This window comes from Microchirus variegatus (genome assembly GCF_963457635.1).
Source record: "Microchirus variegatus genome assembly, chromosome: 20".
Taxonomy (NCBI): Eukaryota; Metazoa; Chordata; class Actinopteri; order Pleuronectiformes; family Soleidae; genus Microchirus; species Microchirus variegatus.
In genome coordinates, this window is record NC_139821.1 from 4,329,544 (window position 1) to 4,350,065 (window position 20,522).

General features: G+C 45.7%; 1 protein-coding gene across 1 annotated transcript; it reads right to left on the reverse strand.

The window, feature by feature from the left end:
- Positions 1-8,591: 8,591 nt before the first annotated feature.
- chrm2a (cholinergic receptor, muscarinic 2a) lies at positions 8,592-10,112 on the reverse strand (the record flags this gene model as incomplete). The annotated part of the gene is made up of 1 exon (XM_083907183.1): positions 8,592-10,112. The coding sequence occupies exon 1, from the start codon at positions 10,095-10,097 to the stop codon at positions 8,592-8,594; it is 1,506 nt and encodes a 501-aa protein (XP_083763309.1). The 5' UTR covers positions 10,098-10,112.
- Positions 10,113-20,522: the final 10,410 nt, after the last annotated feature.

A 20,522-nucleotide genomic window follows, 5' to 3' on the forward strand; every position in this document is an offset into this window, starting at 1 on the left:
GTCACTCACACATTCACACCAATCCACTCACATTCACACCTGTCCACTCACACATTCACACCCATCGCGTCACACCACATCCACTCACGCATCCATACCCGTCCACTCACACATTCACACCACATCCCTTCCCACATTCACACCCGTCCACTCACACATTCACACCCATCCCCTGTCGCTTTCACACCCAGTCAGTCACACATTCACACCATATCCCCTCCCACATTCACACCCGTCCCCTCATACATTTACACCAATCCACTCCCACATTCACACCCATTCACTAACATTCACACCACATTCACTCCCACATTGACACCCATTCACTCACATATTCACACCCGTTCACTCACACATTCACACCAATCCAAATTTCTTAGATAAAAATGTATTGAACGACACTGGAGCTCACACATACGTAACATACGAAAACTCTTTTTCACATTTCATATACTTTTTTTTTTATTTAGAACGTCATTCTGAGAGAGAATATTATGGCACAATGTAACCACTTAATGCAGTTCATGGTACAGCGTCGTCTGTGGCCGGTGATCGTTATACACTCAGGTTCATTGTCCGGAAAAAAAACAAATATCGAAGATTGCATTTAAAAATTAAAAATCAAAAATCAATACCATTGTTACTGTACAGGAAGTATCATAGAAGGAGAGAAGGGACAAGAATCAACGCGGGGGGGGGGGGGGGGACATTCAGATAGTAGCTATTAAACACATGTGTGTACATTTTCAAATGTACGGCATCCAAATTACATACAATGTCATATAGAGAGATATATACAATGCAAACGACTGTTTGTCCTATTTAAAAAAAAAAAGAGAGAAGCCACGAGCCACAGTGAGTGAAACACACGATGAACGTCTACGTACGGAAGCAAAATTAAAAAAAAAAAAAAACGAAAAAAAACAACGAAGCGTTGGTATTTACATTTCAACACTTGCAGCAAGCTTTCTCTTTCTCTTTTTCGTTGTTTGTTTGCAAAAAGAACACAGAATAGCCGAGAGAGCCGGTTTGTTCGTTTACAGGTGGAATCGGAAGCTACTTTGAAGGTTTTCGTCCCCCGTCTCTCGTTGCTCCTTCAAATCTGAAAAATCCACACATTTATTCTACTTTTACATCGTTCACAATCCCTTATATTTACTCTACATCCTCATAGGTCTTTTTTTTTAATAACTTTTATTTAAACTCTGTTGCTGTACACGGATAATATTCAGATTTTTTTTTTATTTCGATAGCACATTTTGTACAACGAGGACATTTTTTATATATATATATATATATATTTATATAAAATGTGATAGAAAATGTACAATAGAATGTGTTTTTTCTATGAAAAGCCCAGTGTCAACGCCGCGCTGCTGTTTCCTCAGCGAGTCTTTGGAAGCTTGTTGCTATCGATACTGTTTTAAAAGGAGAGAGGAGGCGATGACAGAGTTTGTCCAAGCTGATGTCTGCACAGCACACACACACACACACACACACACACACAGAAATAATGACACAGATCTCAATGCGACAGATGAAATCATCTGCATAACGAGTCCCATTTCCTCCATGCCAGATATGAACACACACACGGTACACATGGGGGCGCTGTAAGGATGATTCCAGGGACCCGGCACTGATGAAGCCCCCACAGAGTTGTATTATTATTGTCATTATTGTCATCTCAGTTATGATCAGGAAGATGAAATAACATTCATATTAAGCCCAAGCACCAAGTGACATGAGAAGAAGAAGAAGTAGAAGAAACCATTTTTTCCAGATTGACTGAATGCGTTACATTTAGGGTACGATTTTGATAAAAAGAGTTAAATCCTAGTTTGAGGGACAAAAAAAAAAGCCATGTGTAATCTTTCCCCTTAAAGCCTACACTCGTGATCTACCGTCACACTTTCAGAATGGTGCAGGACTCATGTTCTGCTGGCGCTGGTTCTGGTTCCTGACTCTGAAAAGAACCTGAAAAACAGTTGGTTCTTCCTCGCGAGCAGTATGGGAAGATGGTTGCCCGAGGAGTAACGCGAGTAACTAGCGTGAGCGCGGTGGCTGCTTCGTCACAAAGCACCAAGGTTCTGAGACTCCAGAATAGGACCCAGAGCCAGAACCAGAACCAGAACCAGAACCAGAACCAGAACCTGTGTCTGCATTCACACTAGATACCGGAATGTTGTCCTGATGACTGGGGACTAGTTTTTTAGCTTCCAAACTACTATTTTGTGGTGTGAAACGCGACTGCTCACTTGTCAGGTTCCAGAGCCGTGCAGGATCCAGAACCACACAGGAACCAGAGCCGCACAGGATCCAGAACCACGCAGGAACCAGAGCCACACAGGATCCAGAGCCGCACAGGGACCAGAGCCGCGCAAGAACCAGAGCTATGCAGGATCCAGAGCCGCGCAGGAACAACAGCTGCGCAAGAACCAGAGCCACGTAAGAACCAGAGCCGTTCAGGATCCAGAGCTGTTCAGGATCCAGAGCCGCGCAGGATCCAGAGCCGCGCAGGAACAAGAGCTGCGCAAGAACCAGAGCCACGCAGGATCCAGAGCCGTTCAGGATCCAGAGCCACGCAGGATCCAGAGCCACGCAGGAACAAGAGCTGCGCAAGAACCAGAGCCACGCAGGATCCAGAGCCGTTCAGGATCCAGAGCCACGCAGGATCCAGAGCCGCGCAGGAACCAGAGCCACGCAGGATCCAGAGCCGTTCAGGATCCAGAGCTACGCAGGGTCAAGAGCCGTGCAGGATCCAGAGCCGCGCAGGAACAAGAGCTGCGCAAGAACCAGAGCCACACAGGATCCAGGACCGTTCAGGATCCAGAGCCACGCAGGATCCAGAGCCGCGCAGGAACCAGAGCCACGCAGGATCCAGAGTCGTGATGAAAGCACCAGTTAAAAAACAAGTCAAATTTGCAGTTGTTGAATTTAGAACTGTCCTGATGACCGAGGACCAGATTTTAGCTTCCAAACTAGGTTATTTTTTGGTGTGAAACGCGAACCGCTCACGCAAAATTTGTCCAGGAACCAGAACCACGCGGGAACCAGAGCCACGAATGAGCCAGAGCCGGCCAGGAACCAGAGCCGCGATGAAAGCACCAATTAAAAAACAACACGTAAAAATTTGCAGTTGTTAAATTTAGAAACGGATCGGGATGTAAACTGGGACCCAAAAGTCGTAGCTACGCCTCGGCATACGCTGACCTGCCGCGCTTGGATACGTTGGTATTTGGCGAAAACACAACGACGACAAAACGGTTCCTTGCATTTTGCAGTCAGACGTCCGTGCGCTGTGCAGATCCTGACTCATCAAGGTCAAAAAGTCCCAAAAGTCGGCGGCAACGACGTGCAACAATGGGAGCTCAGAGCTGAGACGCGACAACAAAAGAAAACAATTATACTAATGGTCCGGCGAGGCCGAGGAGCCCACTCTTAAGTTCCGTCACACACACACTCACACACTCACTCGCTGACTCACTCGAGATAGGACGAAGGGGTTTCAGGATAAAAGAGGCAATTTGTTTATGTCACTCTGGCTAAGGCACTGCAAATTGCTCTGTACAATCTGGCGATATATTGTTTATATAAAGTATACTTTTTTCTCCCCCCCCCCATCTTAAAATTCTCACAGCATCGTCTGTGTTTTTCCACTCCACTGCAAAGGCCGCGCGAGATCGCCGAGATTACGGCGTTTCAGCGAAACCTTCAACATTTGAAGCAGCCTCTCGATAAATGTCGTATACATGTGCTCCGTAAATCGGAGCGTAGCCCTTTGACATTAAGCCGCGTGAAAGGCGAGCCCAGCTAGCTCTGACGGCACGTTGTGACGCGTCGAGACGACGTTTATTGTCGGATGACGGACGGACGGACACCGGGATGAAACGCCCCTTCAGTGTGGGCATATATGGATCTGGAGCGGTGAAATGAAAACAACGGAGGTGAGAAAACGCAGCGGAAAGTGTTTGCACGGTGCAATGAAAGTGCCAGGGCGACGCTAAACATATATATCGCTCCGTGTGTCTTGGGACGTTTGAATTCCTGCTCAGAAACATCTGCGACTTCTCCAAACATGGTCGTATCATCTCTCTTGTTCTATTATAAACCCGCGGTCTGTCGTATCGCGACACTTCACCCCCCGCCGAAACAACACCTGCTCGGCAACGAGACGAGCGGGGGAGGAACTTTTTTGGCGGGAACTTTGCTCCCGTCGGCTATAAATGAACCACGCGGAGATAACCAGCGGTGAGGACTCCTGGATGCACTCTGCTCTTGATAAAGTGCCATCCGACTGTTTCCATCAAACACCCGGGGCAGCAGCAGCAGCAGCGACTCGGGTCTGGACTGGGACTCGCGCAACGTCGAGCCACTTACTGTCCTCCTCCTGCTGCTGGTATCACTCATACGACAGCTTTGCTAGAAGATTGATCAGATATTCCCGGATGGCTCTTCACCCGCGAGTGAGATGTGTGACAGAAGTGGCTTCACTTATCACCGTGACGGACGGTTGGACGCTGAACTCCTGATGCCTGAGTTTCTGCTTAGGTAGATAAAATATATACAGACCGTCCATGCTCAAGATATTCACTTTACAATAAATGAATAGTGGATATATCGGATACATCTCATAATCTAATTGTGCCGTGTTCGCTTAAAGAAGACGGATTGAATCTCAACTACTCAACGTACTGACCGCAATCATGTCAGGGGGAAGTGGATATTGATTTCTTTGTTGACTGGCTTTTTAGGGTTAATCAGAATGAAGTGATTATCATTTAAAACCCTGTTTGTGTTTGACAGCGTCACTCATATTTGATCAAACGTTTATGTATGAATTTAATAAAAAAAATATTAGCGCTGGACACTAGGGTAACCCATGAAGCGTTTTCCATGACGACTGACCGGAAAAAGACGCGCGCAACGTCATGTGTGCGTGCCGCGACACTGGAGTCCAGGCACCTTCTACCAGTTCCGCTCCGCTAAAGGAACTAACCCAGCTAACGGATCTAACCCAGCTAATGGAGCTAACCCAGCTAATGGAGCTAACCCAGCTAATGGAGCTAACCCAGCTAACAGAGCTAACCCAGCTACTGAGTTAACCCAGCTAATGGAGCTAACCCAGCTAATGGAGCTAACCCAGCTAATGGAGCTAACCCAGCTAACGGAGCTAACCCAGCTAACAAGGCTAACTGACGGTGCCTGGACTCTGGTGTCGCGGAACGTAAACATGATTTCACGCCCGTCTTTTTCCCGGTCGGTCGTCATGGAAACACGTCACGCGTTGACGCCTTTAACCGCCGCTAGCGCGTTAACGTGCCCGACGCTCAAATGTACTTTTATTTATTTATATTTATAAACTTTGTATCATTAATGCTGCGCTCGATTAATTTGTCAGTTGTAAAATCATAAATGGGGGGCCGCGCGGTGGATAGAAGCTGCTAGCTTACAGCAACAAAAAAAAAAGAGAGCGTCATCCGGCTAAAGTTACACGCCGCGTCAGCGCTTTTCACAAAAAAGTTTCAAGACTACTCGCAAGACACTTTCTTTTAATTCCGCCTCATTGTGAATTAATTTCTTCTCCGAAACTCCCCCGGTGCTAGCAAGTTGTTGTGTAACGCATGAGTCGGCACCGTTCAAGCTCGATTGCGGAAAAGCTAATGTACGCTGCATAATTCGCCGAATGCTTTTATCAGTCATGCGTGTGGAAGCGCTGCTGTAATTGTCTTTTTATAATTCAAACGGACCTTGTCTCGCTCCTGTTTTTATTCTTGAATGACAAAGCAGCAGCAGCAGCACTCGTACAAGAAGTGTCGTAGCTTAGCTTAGTTAGCTAAGGTAACTGAATCCTCGCACACAGACCCCAAAACATTTTTTTTTACTTGTAGGAGCATTTTTATGATATGAAGAAGTCTGAATACGTCTTCTGTTACTGATGCATAAAGACTAATACCATGGATTAGCATTAGCATTTAGCATCTGTTGCCAGAAGAGAACTGTAGCAGTGTCGGAAAATCAAATGAGAGTAGGATTAATTATGGAACAAGCCAATTAGCATAAACATTATATTTACATTTCATGACCTCCAATGAGACAAAAAAAGACAGGGTTAGGGTTAGCGGCGTGCTAAGTGGGGGCGCAAGGTGCAGAGCAGGAAGCTGAGCGCGCAATGGGCCGTGTTTAATCTCAAATGTAAGGTGTTCCATGTCGTTCCCATAATCCGATTAGCCTCACGGGGAGCTTTCATTACAGGTTCTGTCCCACATCGCTCTTTAAAAAGAATAATTGATCGCTCCCGACTGAGCGTACGAACGTTAGCGTCGCCGCGAGAATGGTCTGAAAGGGTGAAATGACGGATGACACGCATGAACGCGTCCGTAGACGTCCATATTTTTTTCTCTTTTCTAATTTTTTTTTTTTTTTTATTAAAACGGAGGACAACCCCATTCATTACACGTGTAATCTGAGAATGTGGTCGTCGCGTATAAACGAATGAACTCACGTTTGTTATTCAACATGTACGATGTGTGACGATGCAAGAAATAGCCCTTTATTTAAATCACCAAGGTAGAACACCTGTGATCAGAAGTAAAACTCCACTCCTGGAGTGCACGAGCACACAGCAGCAATATTAATCATCACACACACACACACACACACACACACACACACACACACACACACACACACACACACACACACACACACACACACACACACAAAGCCTTCTCTCAGCTCTGAGCTCGGACCACCTGTTTCGCTCGACGAGTAGGAGGAGGCGCGTGCGTCCTCGCAGCGGCGAAACAACTTGACAGCGAAACATAAAATCTTAATCGCCGCCATAAAGCAAACAGACGTCCTGTCAGCCGTTGTTATACACAGTCGCCGAACAACCTCGTGTCACATTTCTTCTTCTAATTTGGTCACAACTGTCGTCGCTGTTCTCTGTTTATTTTACCGGGATATGATTTGCTGTAATTAGTTTTTTTTTTCTTTTTTTTTCGATCTGTACATAATCTGTGAGAAACACTTTGAGTTATTCTGGATTTTTTTTTAAAATGACGCCAAAAATCCGCTCTTTTCCCTCAACTTTGCAGGATGTAAGCTAAGCTAAGCTAACTCCGTTGATCTGTTCCTTTCAAGGTCCAGTATGTAATAATTAGTGACATCTACTGGTGGGACAGCAAATATTAAGTCATATTTTCCTTATCACTGCAAAAATGCCTCTAAAATAACAAGAAAATATAACAACTATAAGCGGAAAATGGCACATAAAAATACCTTGAAACGCAGCCTTAAAGGTGCCATGTGTAAGAATGTGGCCAAAAACGGTTACTACATTCAAATTGAAAATACCGAGGTCTTTTAGGTTTCCTTTTCTGACGTAACTGGCAACCCGTGGTTGAGACTCTACTGACTGCAATGATTGGTAGACGGCGGTAGGTGGCGCCAACATGATTTCAAAACATAAACATGATTTGCAGTCTGCAAAATTTTTTTTTTTTTTTAATGCAAATATTTTGTCTGTACTCTTGTTGTTGGTGAGTTCAGTTTGTTATATGAACATTATTCCTGAGTCTCTGTGACATATTAGGAGGATTTTACGGCCAGTTGCTTATTATTATTATTACATAATGCACCTTTAATAAGTAAATAAGTCACAAAAGAAACGGTGTGATTACACTACTACATATTTTGCAGTAAAGGCTACGAAACCAAACTATTTTTTGTGATCATGCACTCGTACAAAAGATATTAAAGGTAGTGTTTTCAATTTCCGCCAATAAACACCCTATAGATACATAAAGTGTTCACTGCAAAACTACGGTCCCTGTATGTAAGTTTAATTAAGGGAAAAGTAATAGGGTATTCTGCTGTGTACAGTTCCGACTGTACTCGTTTAATTTATTTTTGTTGTTGATTTTGTCTTTTTTTTTTGTTGTTCAACGGCAACATCTTTGCCTCTTCTTCTCATGTGAACATAGTTTTAGGGGCAAAATACACTGTTGGAAGTGTCGTGACGGTGATCACAGACAGGAAAGACAAACAGAGAGGAGGCACACATGGGTGAACACACACACACACACACACAGATAAGAGTATACACCGTATATGTACACTTATGTACAAGTATCGTCACTGAACTTCAAACTTTGTGGGTTTGGTTAAATTCAGTAAGCCCTGTTTTCCCATGTTGAAAGTTTTCTTGATTCTTGCACGGCATAGATCTCCCTCCCCCCCGTTCTTTCATTTCCACCCCCCCCACCCCCACCCCCGCCTACCCCCCCTTGTTTTTATTGTTTCAAACACAGAATCTGTCATCGACTTCCTCGTTAGCGTTAGCGTGGCGCTAATCTGCTCCGAGTGCTACAACTGGGTGCCGAGAGAGATATTGGAAAACTGACGATAGAACGAAAGGAAAATCATATCAAATACACTCTTGCAGTCTTTAGCATGCACGCAGACCTCTTTCACACACACACACACACACACACATATACATGGATGACACACACACACACACACACACACACACCAACACACACGTGACTCTTACTTTAGCTCTTCCTCCCATAAACTGCCCACATTTATCTGCCCGACCGTATGTTTTTGTACTGGCAGAGGAGCAGGTGTTTGAATGTCTTCTTGAACGTGACGTTGCACAGGGCGTAGCACGCCGGGTTGATGGTGCTGTTGATGTAGCACAGCCAGTAGCCGATAGTCCACACCGTGTTGGGGATGCAGCTGGAGCAGAAGGTGTTGATGAGCACCATCACGTTGTACGGAGTCCACGTGGCGACGAACGCGACCAGGATGGCCATGATGGTGCGCGTCACTTTCTTCTCCCGCGACGGCGCCGCCTTCTTCTTCTTGTTGGGCGGCTGCTTGGTCATCTTCACGATCTTCCTCGCCACGTGGTTCTGCCGCTCCGTGGCCGGCACGATCTCCACGGTGGCGTTGGACGCCGTGTAGCAGTCGCCCTTGGGCGACTTGGTCTTGATCTTGATGCAGGTCAGCTTGGACGCGCCGGCCTTGGCGCGCTGACGCGCCGGCAGTTGACCCGCCTCCAGGCTGGAGTTGGCGGCGGACGGCGCCGCCTCCTCGTCCTTCTGGTTGGACACCGCCGCGCTGCCGGACGTCGAGTCGTTGGAGCTCTCCTTCTCTTCTCCCGGAGCGCAATTCTCCCTCACCACATCGTCGCCCTCGGTCTCTGCCTCCGCGTGCGAGGACGGCCCTTTACCGTTCTGCAGTTTCCCATCGTGCTCGTTGGCCCCCGCGCTAGCATTCTGGCTCTGGGAATGCCCCGCGTCCTCCCCCGGCACGTTGTTGTTGTTGGGTTTCGGTGTGTTGTTGCCCCTCGGACCGGACGACGCCGGCTCCGGGTTGGACCCCGACGGTTTGCGGTTGTCCTTCTTCACGCGGCTCTTGCTCGCTCTGGAGATCTGCCAGTAGAGCTGAATCATGATGATGACGGGCAGGTAAAAGGCGGCGATGGCGGTGCCAAATGTGACGGCGGCGTTGGAAAAGAATTGGATGTAGCACTCCCTCTCGGGAACCGTCCGCCCTCCGACGATGAACTGCCAGAAGAGAATGGCAGGCGCCCAGAGGACGAAAGACAGGACCCAGGCGGCGGCGATCATCATCCCTGCCATCTTGGTGGTCCTTTTGACAGGATAGCTGAGGGGCTTGGTGACACAGAAGTATCTGTCGAAGCTTATGATGAGCAGATTCATGACGGACGCGTTGCTGACGACGTAGTCCAAGGCTAGCCACAGGTCGCACACCACCGGCCCCAGCGGCCAGTAGCCGATCACGATGTAGACCGTGTACAAGTTCATAGAGCACAGTCCGATAATGAGGTCAGCGCACGCCAGGCTGAACAAAAAATAGTTGTTGACAGTCTGCAAGTTCCTGTTGACTTTGATGGACAGCATGACCAGGATGTTGCCGATGACGGTGACCAAGCTGAGCGAGCCGGCCACCAGCACGATGAACACCACCTCCACGGTCTTGTAGGCGCTCTCGCTCTCTGCCACAACTTCTGTGTCGTTGCCTTCGGAGGCATTCCAGGAGGTGAAATTGAATACGTCCATGGCATTTGGTCTCTTTGTTGCCGCCTCCTACTCAGATGGCACCTAGAGAAATGAAAGAGAGGAGCCGTCATGAGAACACCGTCGCTCGACGAGGATTTCAAACTGTCAACTTTTTCAGACTGGAATCTATTCAACATGCTAAATTATGCAAAATGTCTCACGATGTGAGGAAAGATTAAGAACGATCCCGAGGTAGATTATGAAATATTAAATCTACACCTCTCCGAATCATCAGTATGTGCGGCGTGACCTTGCGTCACATCAGCTTTTTCCGTCCGTCTAAAAGCATTTTTCGAAATAACAGACGAGTGCCGCGATTCAATTAGACACAAGCCGTCAATGTTTTTGTTTTATTCGTGCACATCCAAGCTCAGGTGAACAATACGATACGAATCTGTTTAATTGAATAAGTAACCGGTGGAAGACGTATGCCGTTTACTCACTGGGCAAATGAGTTTATAAGTTTATAAAGTGATGAATTCAGTCTCTAAAAATGTCTCTAAATACAGAGTTAAGCGTCCAACACTTAAAAAAAACTGAAGTAAATAACAGGAACAAAGTGCCACGAGCTGCTTTTGTCCTCATTCCAAATCATGTGTATCGCCAAAGTCTTCTTTTAAAAACTGCTCAAAACACTACTTTTAAAAAAAAAGGTTCACGTTGATGGACGTGTTTTGACCAAATATCACCTCGGAGCCTCAAACTGCAAAGTTTTTTCATGTCTTCCGACTGCTACGTTGGCAGGTGATGGGTAAGAGTTCGGCAACAACCGTCAAAAGAACATGCACTACCGTTCAAAAGTTTGGGGTCACTTAGAAATGGCCTTATTTTTGAAGGAAAATCACTTTTTTTCCCCAACGAATATAACATTAAATGAATCAGAAATACACTCTATACATTGCTAACGTGGCTATTGCTAATTGCTAACGACTATTCTAGCGGCAAACGTCTGGTTTTTAATGGAATGTGTACGTAGGTGTATAGAGGCCCATTTCCAGTGTTCTAATGGTACGTCGTGTTTGCTAATGGCGTTAGAAGGCTATTGAATGATTAGAAAACCCTTGAAAACCCTTGTGCAATGAACAGTTTGAAGGGCAAAAATCCTTATTTCTAATCTTGTCAATGTCTTGACTATATTTTCTATTCATTTTGCAACTCTTTTGATGATTAAAAGTGTGGACTATTAATGGAAAAACACAACATTTTTGAATGGTAGCGTGTATTATTGTTTGTGCAGCTAATGGGGGCTTTTCTTGTGACGTGACGACGACTGCAGCACGCGGCCATTTCGGCATTAAGGTCTTAACGCAGTTGAGCACAGTTGCCGAGTAACTGGTGTACAGTCACTTATCTGCCGCGCCAGAAATCCCTAATCATTGCATTAGGCATGGAGCTAAGCCGGCCCTAATCCCCATAAAATGTTCAAGTCCACCGGGTTTTTTTTTTTTTATAGTCAAAAAAAGAAAACCAAACAGACAATACCAATGGGAAACACTTGTGACTCGCCTGAGACAAGTGGATTAGTGCATGCAAAGTGGATCAGAATTGATGGTCATTGCACTGCGGAGGCAGTCGTCTCCCCTCGCTACCTTTTTCCCCAACCTCCAGCAACACCTGTAATCTAGCTAGAGTCAATGAAAAAGACGCTCACCGGTTTTCAAACAGTCTCACAGGAGTTTGAAGACCTTGTTTTAAAGTCCACTGTGTAATAATTGCTGACATCTAGTGGTGGAAAACTGCAGAATGCAACTAACGGCGGGAGTGTGGTGGCCAGCGCATACCATAAAGGATGTAAATACTTTCACAACGCTCACTAATCTTACAATTAGCCGACTCAGGCTAGCTTCAGTGTCATTTCCTTACTCTGTTGTAGATCAGGGGGCGTCAAACTCATTTTCACTGAGGGCCACATCAGCATAATGGTTACCCTCAAAGGGCCAGAGGTAACTGTTATACAGAATAAATACAACTAAATGCAACCAAATATAATGTAAAATAAAGGTAACTACTCCATAATAACATATGCTAAATAACTCTGTATTTACTACTGCGATCTATTGGCGGTGCCGTCACTTTGCGGGTAATGCAATCGGCGTGCATTGTGGGAAATATAGTTTAAAGCAGCATAGACCTATTTTAACACAGATTTTTTAAGACCAAATTATGCCTCGCGGGGCCACAAAAAATGACGTGGCGGGCCACATCTGGCCCCCGGGCCTCGAGTTTGACACATTTGTTGTAGATAATTAGCATTAGATTTACATTTATAGTAGTGCCGGGCACTTTAACGCGAGTTGCCGCATGATGCGTTTCCATGACGACTGACCGAAAAAAGACGCGCGCGACGCCATGTTTACGTGACTCCCGATTGTTAAAATGAGTATCTAAATTAACGCTAAACTTTAAAAACAGAGGCACACATGCGCAGTTACACAGGTACGCTGGTTATTTGTACCGCTCCAGTTCGACTGTAGGCGCGCTGAAGGAGCTAACCCGGCTAACGGCGCTAACTGGTAATACGGTGCCTGGACTTTTTCCAGTTTAGTTTGTAGATATTTTCCCCTCAAGAACCTTACCTGCATATAAAAAGCTTATTCTGAAGTGCTAGCTGTGTTCAAAAACATGCTACACAGCTAGCACATGGGTAGCACATTTCATTTTTTTTCTGGCTTAAAGGATTTCCTGCTCTTCAACTACTTCACTTCATCTCTCCGAGAGAAAACAGCGGGGGCAACGGTGCGGCGGCGGCTGCACTGAACAGGAAAATAGACAAACTTCAGAAAAAATGTTGTCAGCGGTGACTGGTTAAAGAAAAAAGCCTGGCATTCCAGGCTGCTGAGCACGAGCGTAGCCGCCGTCGCCTGGGGAGAGCAGCCGTGGCACTGTTAGGCGCGCGGTAGCTATCAATCACAGAGCTTTAGCTGCGAGTCTCAGTGTGACTGCAGTGAACGTGACACAGCCTAATCAGAACATGAGCGACACCACCGTCATTATCCCAAAGGAGGTAAATATTGTGCTTTTTTTTTTCTCACACTACAATTCTTTTTTTTTAAAAAATGGGTTTAATTCACTCGCTCTCTTAGTTAAACCTTAAAGCTCACATAGAGTGGTCCTGTTGCACATATTTGTACTTACATACATTAACTTGCTTTTATGGTCAAAAACCTCCTAGTTGCTGTAAACGAGCCAATAGAAATCTCTCCTTACTGAAGCTCTCCTCAGCCGCGATATTTCAGACATAAAGCTCACCCCCAGAAGACAGACTGTGTTGTGATTGGCCAGCCAGCGTCGAGCCTTCCCAACTGTCTTGTGATTGGCCAGTACCCGGAAGTGACATAATCAGCACAACCGCTCTCAGAAGCGCAGCTCCCCCCTCTGGAGCGGTGGATGCACTGCTCCTCATTATCAAAACATTGTTGTAACGATGTTTACAAATTGCTTCTTCACGACTCCCCGCCGCTTTTACGACTTTGACCCGGATTCAGAAGACACTGTCGCTCGTGAAAAAACCTCCACAACGGAGGTTATTCTTCTTCTGCGGTTCAATGTACGCAACCGGATGTGCCCGGACTAGTGCCCGGAGTAGGATGATGTGCTGTTCCTGTGTTCAGAACCACTGTTTACGTAACCGGACCGGGTTTTTTCAGAGATCTCGCTGAGCCCGAGATTACAATAAAACACAGCGTTCTCAGCAGTGGCTGAACTGTTTGTTTAGAACCTTCAGGGCTTCGTAAACAAGGTAATGACGCAGATACACACTAAAAAAAAACAGCGTTAATTGGAACTTCCGGTCTAGGTCCGCTTTAAACCTTAACTTTTGTTGTGTAACTTCAGTTGCGTCATTGGAGTCAACAATTTTTGAATTCATCCTTTTTTTTTGTTTAGTGTATTAAGGAGCAAAAAAAAGAGAAAAAGTCAGTTGCCAAGGGAGGATGTGAATAAATGAGCTTGAGTATTGTATGAGTTCAGACTAAGGTATTCCAGGAGCTGGCTCACTAGAGCTGAAAATTGCTTATGCCCTCTGGGAAGCAGCGTGGGCGAACCCCTCACCCTTTCTCCACAACTTCTGTCCTCAATTTGTCTTCTGTAGTCGACACTTGGCTAGTCAGACGTCCGTTGGGCAAAAGCGAAATGCATTGCTTTGCATGTTTTTTTTTTTTTTTTACTGAATTTATAATCACTTCTTCTGCCTTTTTGTGCTAAAGCGGTTCTTGCACAGGTCACTGGTTTGGTCAACAGGTGACGCTTCCCACTGCCGTTCAGGAATAAATATAAGAAATCTGGCCTCCCTCTCTCGTGTGTCCTATTCCCCGTGTCTGAGCACAGATCTAAAAAGGTAAAGGTTCAGGGCACCTGGCCCCCCCCTGCTTTTCATGATTACCGACATTTTCATCGCTGGCCCTTGCTCCCTGTGAGTGAGTGCGGGGGGGGGGGGGGGGGGTTAGGCCTTTTCGTTTACTTGCAGGTTGCACAGAAGCATGACTGGAATACGAAAGCCATGATTGCTGCAGCGCACCAAAAAAAAAATCATTACCATTTCAGTTGCTTTCCACAGAGAGATACATAAACACAAGAGTCTCAATGAAATATGATATCAGAGGTAAACAAAGTCTGTTTCTTTGGCGACCGACATCCTCCCCGAGGTTAAGTTCCTGCTTAAAAGAAACATATCGGTTCATTTTATCCCTCGTTATATAAACTATTGCTCGCACGCGGCTTTTCATTCAGGCACAAAACTCTGATCCGCACTCACACACGGACAAAGAACGGACTCGAATATTATTGGCAGTGTTTGACAGGAAATTAAAAAAGGGGGGGGGGGTTCCGATAACCATCGAACTAACGGAACATCTCGGGGACGCGTCGATGACAAAAAGAAATGACGCGCGAGCCCAGGGAGTCTGAAGCTGCGGTGTAATCGGAAAATTTGAATTCACTTTCAGTCTCCTTAGACCGTCTCAAGGGCGAATCAGACTGGGAGCAACAGAGCTTGACGGATGTCTGTGGAGTTTTCAGGCTCTTAATGGGCAAAACCAAAATAATAGACGCAAAACATCCACAAGTTACAGCTCTACCTGGGTATTTTCTAGGTGTTTTCCGTAAGATCGGATCTTTTATTAGCCTGTCAACGGGGGGAAATCGGCAATCCCATGGGGACCAACGGGGACCAGAATCGGCAGATTTTCCAGTCTACCAGCAGGGAGTGGACTTTCACAGAGCAGGGATCGCTAAAGAGATCTAGGGGGGGAGGACACCGAAGGAACTCTCTGGGTTGGTGTCGTGGTTTGCACTCTTGCCAAGATGACTGGTTGGAAAGAGGGCCTTTCTGCATGGAGTTTTGCACCTTCTCCCGGTGCAGAACCTGGACAAAACCAGGTTCTGCAGCTTCCTCCCACAGTCCAAAAACATGCAATATGGGGATCAGGTAAATCGGACACTCTAAATTGACCGTAGGTGGGTTTTCAAGGGTTTTCTAATCATCCGATAGCCTTCGAACGTGATAAGCGATAAACACGATGTACCGTTAGAACACTGGAGAGATGTTTTTGCTGGAAATGCATGGTTTGGCACACTTCAAGGACCTTTCATGGACCACCGTTATGGAAGCTTGAGGCCAAAATGCCTCAGTACACACGTTTGTTAAAATGACAACGGCCACTGCATAACATGCATTTTAATAGTTTCGAAAAATCATGCAAATCTTCCATTTGAGGTCATTGTGTTGAGGTCAGCCGTTCAATTTGTGCGTCGACTTTGCATCGGAATGTCGTCATTTGAATAATTGGCTTTATGTTTACTCATCAAAAAAATGCACTTCATAGCTTCAGTTATAAAAAACAGGTGCCAAGTCACCCTTAGGAACTCGAAAAGATCCAAATCCCGATATTTTTTTCCACACAGCCTTTCACTGGGCGTATACGTGAACCCAACTGTATCCGTCACCTTCTAAAGTGCTCGTCAAGTCCTTGGCCCCACGAGGCAACTTCACCGTCCCTCTCTTCTGTGAGGTCACCCGCTCTCTCATTAAAGTCTCGGAATACCACCTAATCCTCGCCGCATTTACCCGCGGGACCAATTTGTCTTGCAAGACTGTACCAGGAGTTATCGCCGCCAAACCCCTGACAACAAAGCTCTCAGGGTCTTAGCGGGGGGGGGGGGGGGGGGGGGGGTCATAAATGCACGTCCAACACAAGGCGATGATTCGAGGGGGAACAACTGTCAGAGCCGGTGGAGTTCTGCGTGACAGGGGTGTAATTACAGCCCGAGCCTTCGCAGGTGTGACAAAGCCTCTCAAACGAAACCCACCACCCTCGACGGCAGCGCTCGTGTTAAGTGGGCACGAAAGCGAGGGCGCGTTAATGGAGAGCTAACGAGCGGGAAATGGCGTCCAAGTGGGTGGAAAAACAAGCGCCGTGATAATCTGCACACAGAGTTTCAACCCTCCCCACCCTCCCCCCCCCCCTCGCCAGGTGACCATGAGGGGGAATAAGCCGAACATGTGTGTGTGTTTGAAAACGTGAACAGATTTGGGATTCATTGATTCGTACAAGGAATATAAGAAAGCATGGATGTACGAAATGAATTCATGGTGTCATAATGAAGTGCCGTTAACCTTAAATTAGACTATTTCGTACAGTCACCCTTTGTTTTGGCTATTCAAATGTTTGGGGTCACTTAGAAATGTCCTTATTTTTGAAGGAAAAGCACTTTTTCCAATGGATATAACATTGTTGGTGTATAGAGGCCCATTTCCAGTGTTCTAATGGTACGTCGTGTTTGCTAATGGCGTTAGCAATGATGTTAGCACAGCTGAAAACAGTTTTGCTGGTTCTTTGACGAAAGTTAAACATTATTATTTTGTATTTTGCAACTCTTGATGAATAAAAGTGTGACTTTTAATGGAAAACTTGGAAAAATCGTATAGGCGACCGCCATCTTTTCAACTGTAGTGTATTATGTTGCCAGATTATTGCCGATAAACAAGTCCAGAAGTCTAATCTTTGTAAGACTTGCAAGATATTAGCAATGTACGCCATTATTTGACCTTAATTAACATATTTTTCCGTGCGTGTGCTTCGATTAAACATTTGGCGACAGTTTTAAAAGGAGATTGGAAAGTCGGAAATCTGGTTCTACAAATCGAGAAATCGACATTTTGTTTGGCATGAACGATGTGAAAGGTAGCCATTTTTTATGCAGATCCAGTATAGATGGTTTTGAGTAAAGACAGGGCACGGGGGTATGAGGTATGAGCGTATGAGAGTATTGGCCAAAATTCCTTTCCATCTTCCATTTCAGACCACGATTCCCCACCTCAACTGAATCAAAATGAAGCGACCGCTGCTTATTTCTGCAGATGAATTGTCTTTGAGCTACAAATCTCTCACGGGGACCTTCGGATGACTCTTCGTGAAAATGATATCCGCGCTGATTTACCCGCAAATTATCTCCAGTCTCTCCCCTCTCTGTCCATGCTAACATTTGTCTCAGCCTATAGATACCGCTGCTCTTACTGTATGCGACAAATGATCGTCACATATTCGACCCCCGCGCTCCTCTGCCAGCTGACGGCTTTCCATTTACTGGACTTTCTAAAACCTGTCACAGACTTTGAGGACAAAATGACAGAAAGCATTTCTACACGTTCTGAGCCAAGTTGGCTTATTTTTTTTTATATTTTATCATCGTCAGGTGCCAGTAAATGGGAAAGTCTTCTCATAGATGTAGTTCTAACCATAGCTGACAGTGTCTGGGTTGTATCACCCTGCCTTCTGGGCTGTAAAAAAAAACACTGGAGCTCTGCCAGCGTTTTGGATAATTCAAGTCCTCAAGCAACCTGGGAGGGCAACGCCGACGAGTCCACGAAACAACGCCGTCACGCCAATCGCTAATCTCACACCGTTTCCTCTCGCTTTACAGTATACGAGTGAACGCCGGCGCCCGTGTATCCTCTGTTGATTTGGTTTTAATTAGCACAGTTTCACCCTCACTCCCCTTCTTTTGTAAGCGTTCTCGTTGCTTCTCAAGGGCAGGAGTGGTTTGATGTGCTACTTCAACCAAGAACAGTTTCATCAGTGTGAATCTCAGCGGAGTTTTCACGTGTTTGTTGTTGTTGTTGTTGTTGTTGTCGTTGAGGCGCAAGTTACGCCAACTGTGTTCACATTATCGTCCAACCTCCATCCGGAGATGGACATGGCACCACTTAGTCGAGATGACCCGGTCATTTGTGTCACGTCGACGACAGCACGGTCGTTGCCGGGCAGATCCGTAACCTCAACTAGAGCTGACACAATGACCGGATTCATCGATCTGTGAAGCTTTTTTTCATGATTAAAAACACGATTTCTGATCGTTTCAGCTTCTTCAATGTGAATAATTTTTCTTTGTTTCTTTGCTCCAACATCACAAAGAAATCATTAAAAAACTCAATCATTTTGGTTTTTCGTGGACAAAAACAAGACATTTGAGAACCTCGTTATTTCCAACACTGATCAACATTTTTCAACATCTTCTTCTGTGTTGTCGAGTCATTTTCTATCGCATTTTTTAGCCGTGATATAAAGTAACAATAATTGTGCGGACGTCACCAAATAGAGCGTTTTTTTCTCCCCTTTTTGTTCATAAAAACGAGCCAAATAAACTTTGGACTGCGACGTATTTCCAAATTTTCCAAATTCAATCGGGATTCTAAGCATTTCGAGTACTTTTTGTGCTCAGGTGTGTTTGTATAGTTGGTGTTAGATTGCCTTTTGTTTGTGTTTAACTGGTTTAAGGTGCCATATGTAAGAATGTGGCCAAAAACGGTTACTACGCTCAAATTCAAAACACTGAGGTCTTTTAGGTTTCGTTTTCTGACGTAACTGGCAACCCGTGGTTGCTCTGCAGCTGAGAATCTACTCACTGCAATGATTGGTAGACGGCGGTAGGTGGCGCCACATGACAAAACATGATTTCAAAACATAAAAATATTTTGTCTGTACTGTTGTTGTTGGTGAGTTCAGTTTGTTATATGAACTTTATTCCTGAGTCTCTTTGACATATTAGGAGGGTTTTATGGCCATGTTGCTTTAGATTTATTACATAATGCACCTTTAAATATCATGTTAATAAGTCACTAAACTCAGGTGACAAGAACATGAGTGAGGAAATGCAAATGTCTGCCACACAGTTGGAGCGTTACGTTTTATCATTAGCGGTAAAAAGCCTGTCTTGGACTCATATTTGTAAAAAAAAAATGCCAGGCTGCTTCGCGCTACACCGCACACATAATATTTACAGTAGTGGCCGGGGAGTATAGTTCGTCTGTTAGTGGATACAGGACACATTTTTCATTTGGAACCAAGGCCAGGGCACCTATATAACAAGGTAAAATACAGCGATACAGGCTGTTAACGTCTGGCAGGTTAGTAATTCCTCTGCTAAATGACTGCAGGGCATCACTAGCTCTACAGCAAGTAACCTGTATGTTACATCTATATAGATATATATCTATATATAGATATATATCTATATATATGCTGCTAGCTTTGGTAGGAATGATGTAAACGTGTGTGTGTGATCCAGCACAGAGAACAGAGAAATCCTTTGTGCCTGAATGAGAGAGTATTGACATTTCCATCCCCCCCCCCTCCAATAAGAAATATGCTCACTTTTGATTATCTAATCTGCGTCTCATGTGGGCAAAAATAGAACGTCGGTGATTGTTCCTGCCGTGATGCAGCGCCGCTCAACCCCCCCCCCCGCCTCGGAGGCTCCTCTCTCCAGCAGACCCTGCTACGTCTGATTCAGATAAACTCTCCAAGAAAACGGCTTCTCTTGCTCAGAAACACCATGTTCCTTGTTAAATGTGGCAACACGGTGTCCTGCCGTATTGTTGGCTATCAGGTAAGTGCATATCCCATGTAATGTACCCCCCCCCCACCCCCCCCTCCCTCCTCCATTACAATGACACTGTAGCATGTTTTCTTTTGTCTATACTGCCTCCGGGACTCCCCCTGCTGTCCCCGCTTCTTCATACTATGCATGGCAATGAGCTGGCCTACGCCGCGACTCTCCCGGCGGCTGCTGGCTCATTATTGAATTCACATAGAGACACAGACATAGGACGCACTTTTTACGCCCGAGCCTCGCGCGTTCGTGTAGCGGCTCGGTATAATTGCATCGCGGCGCAGACGAAGCACGGCACTGGGATTTCCTCTCTCTCACTTTCTCTCAGGTTTTTTCTTCAATTAAACCCTGCTCTTAGCCACCACCGCCACTATGGTGTCACATCAGCCCCGTATGGAAATTCACAATGAATGCACAGTGCGTCGGAAATTAAAAAAACGCGGTTCGGCTCCCGATCGGCTGAGATTCCGACTCGACGGCGGCGGGGCGGCGTAAATGCCGCCAAAGTGTGAATAATTCAGCGATTAATTTCAACAA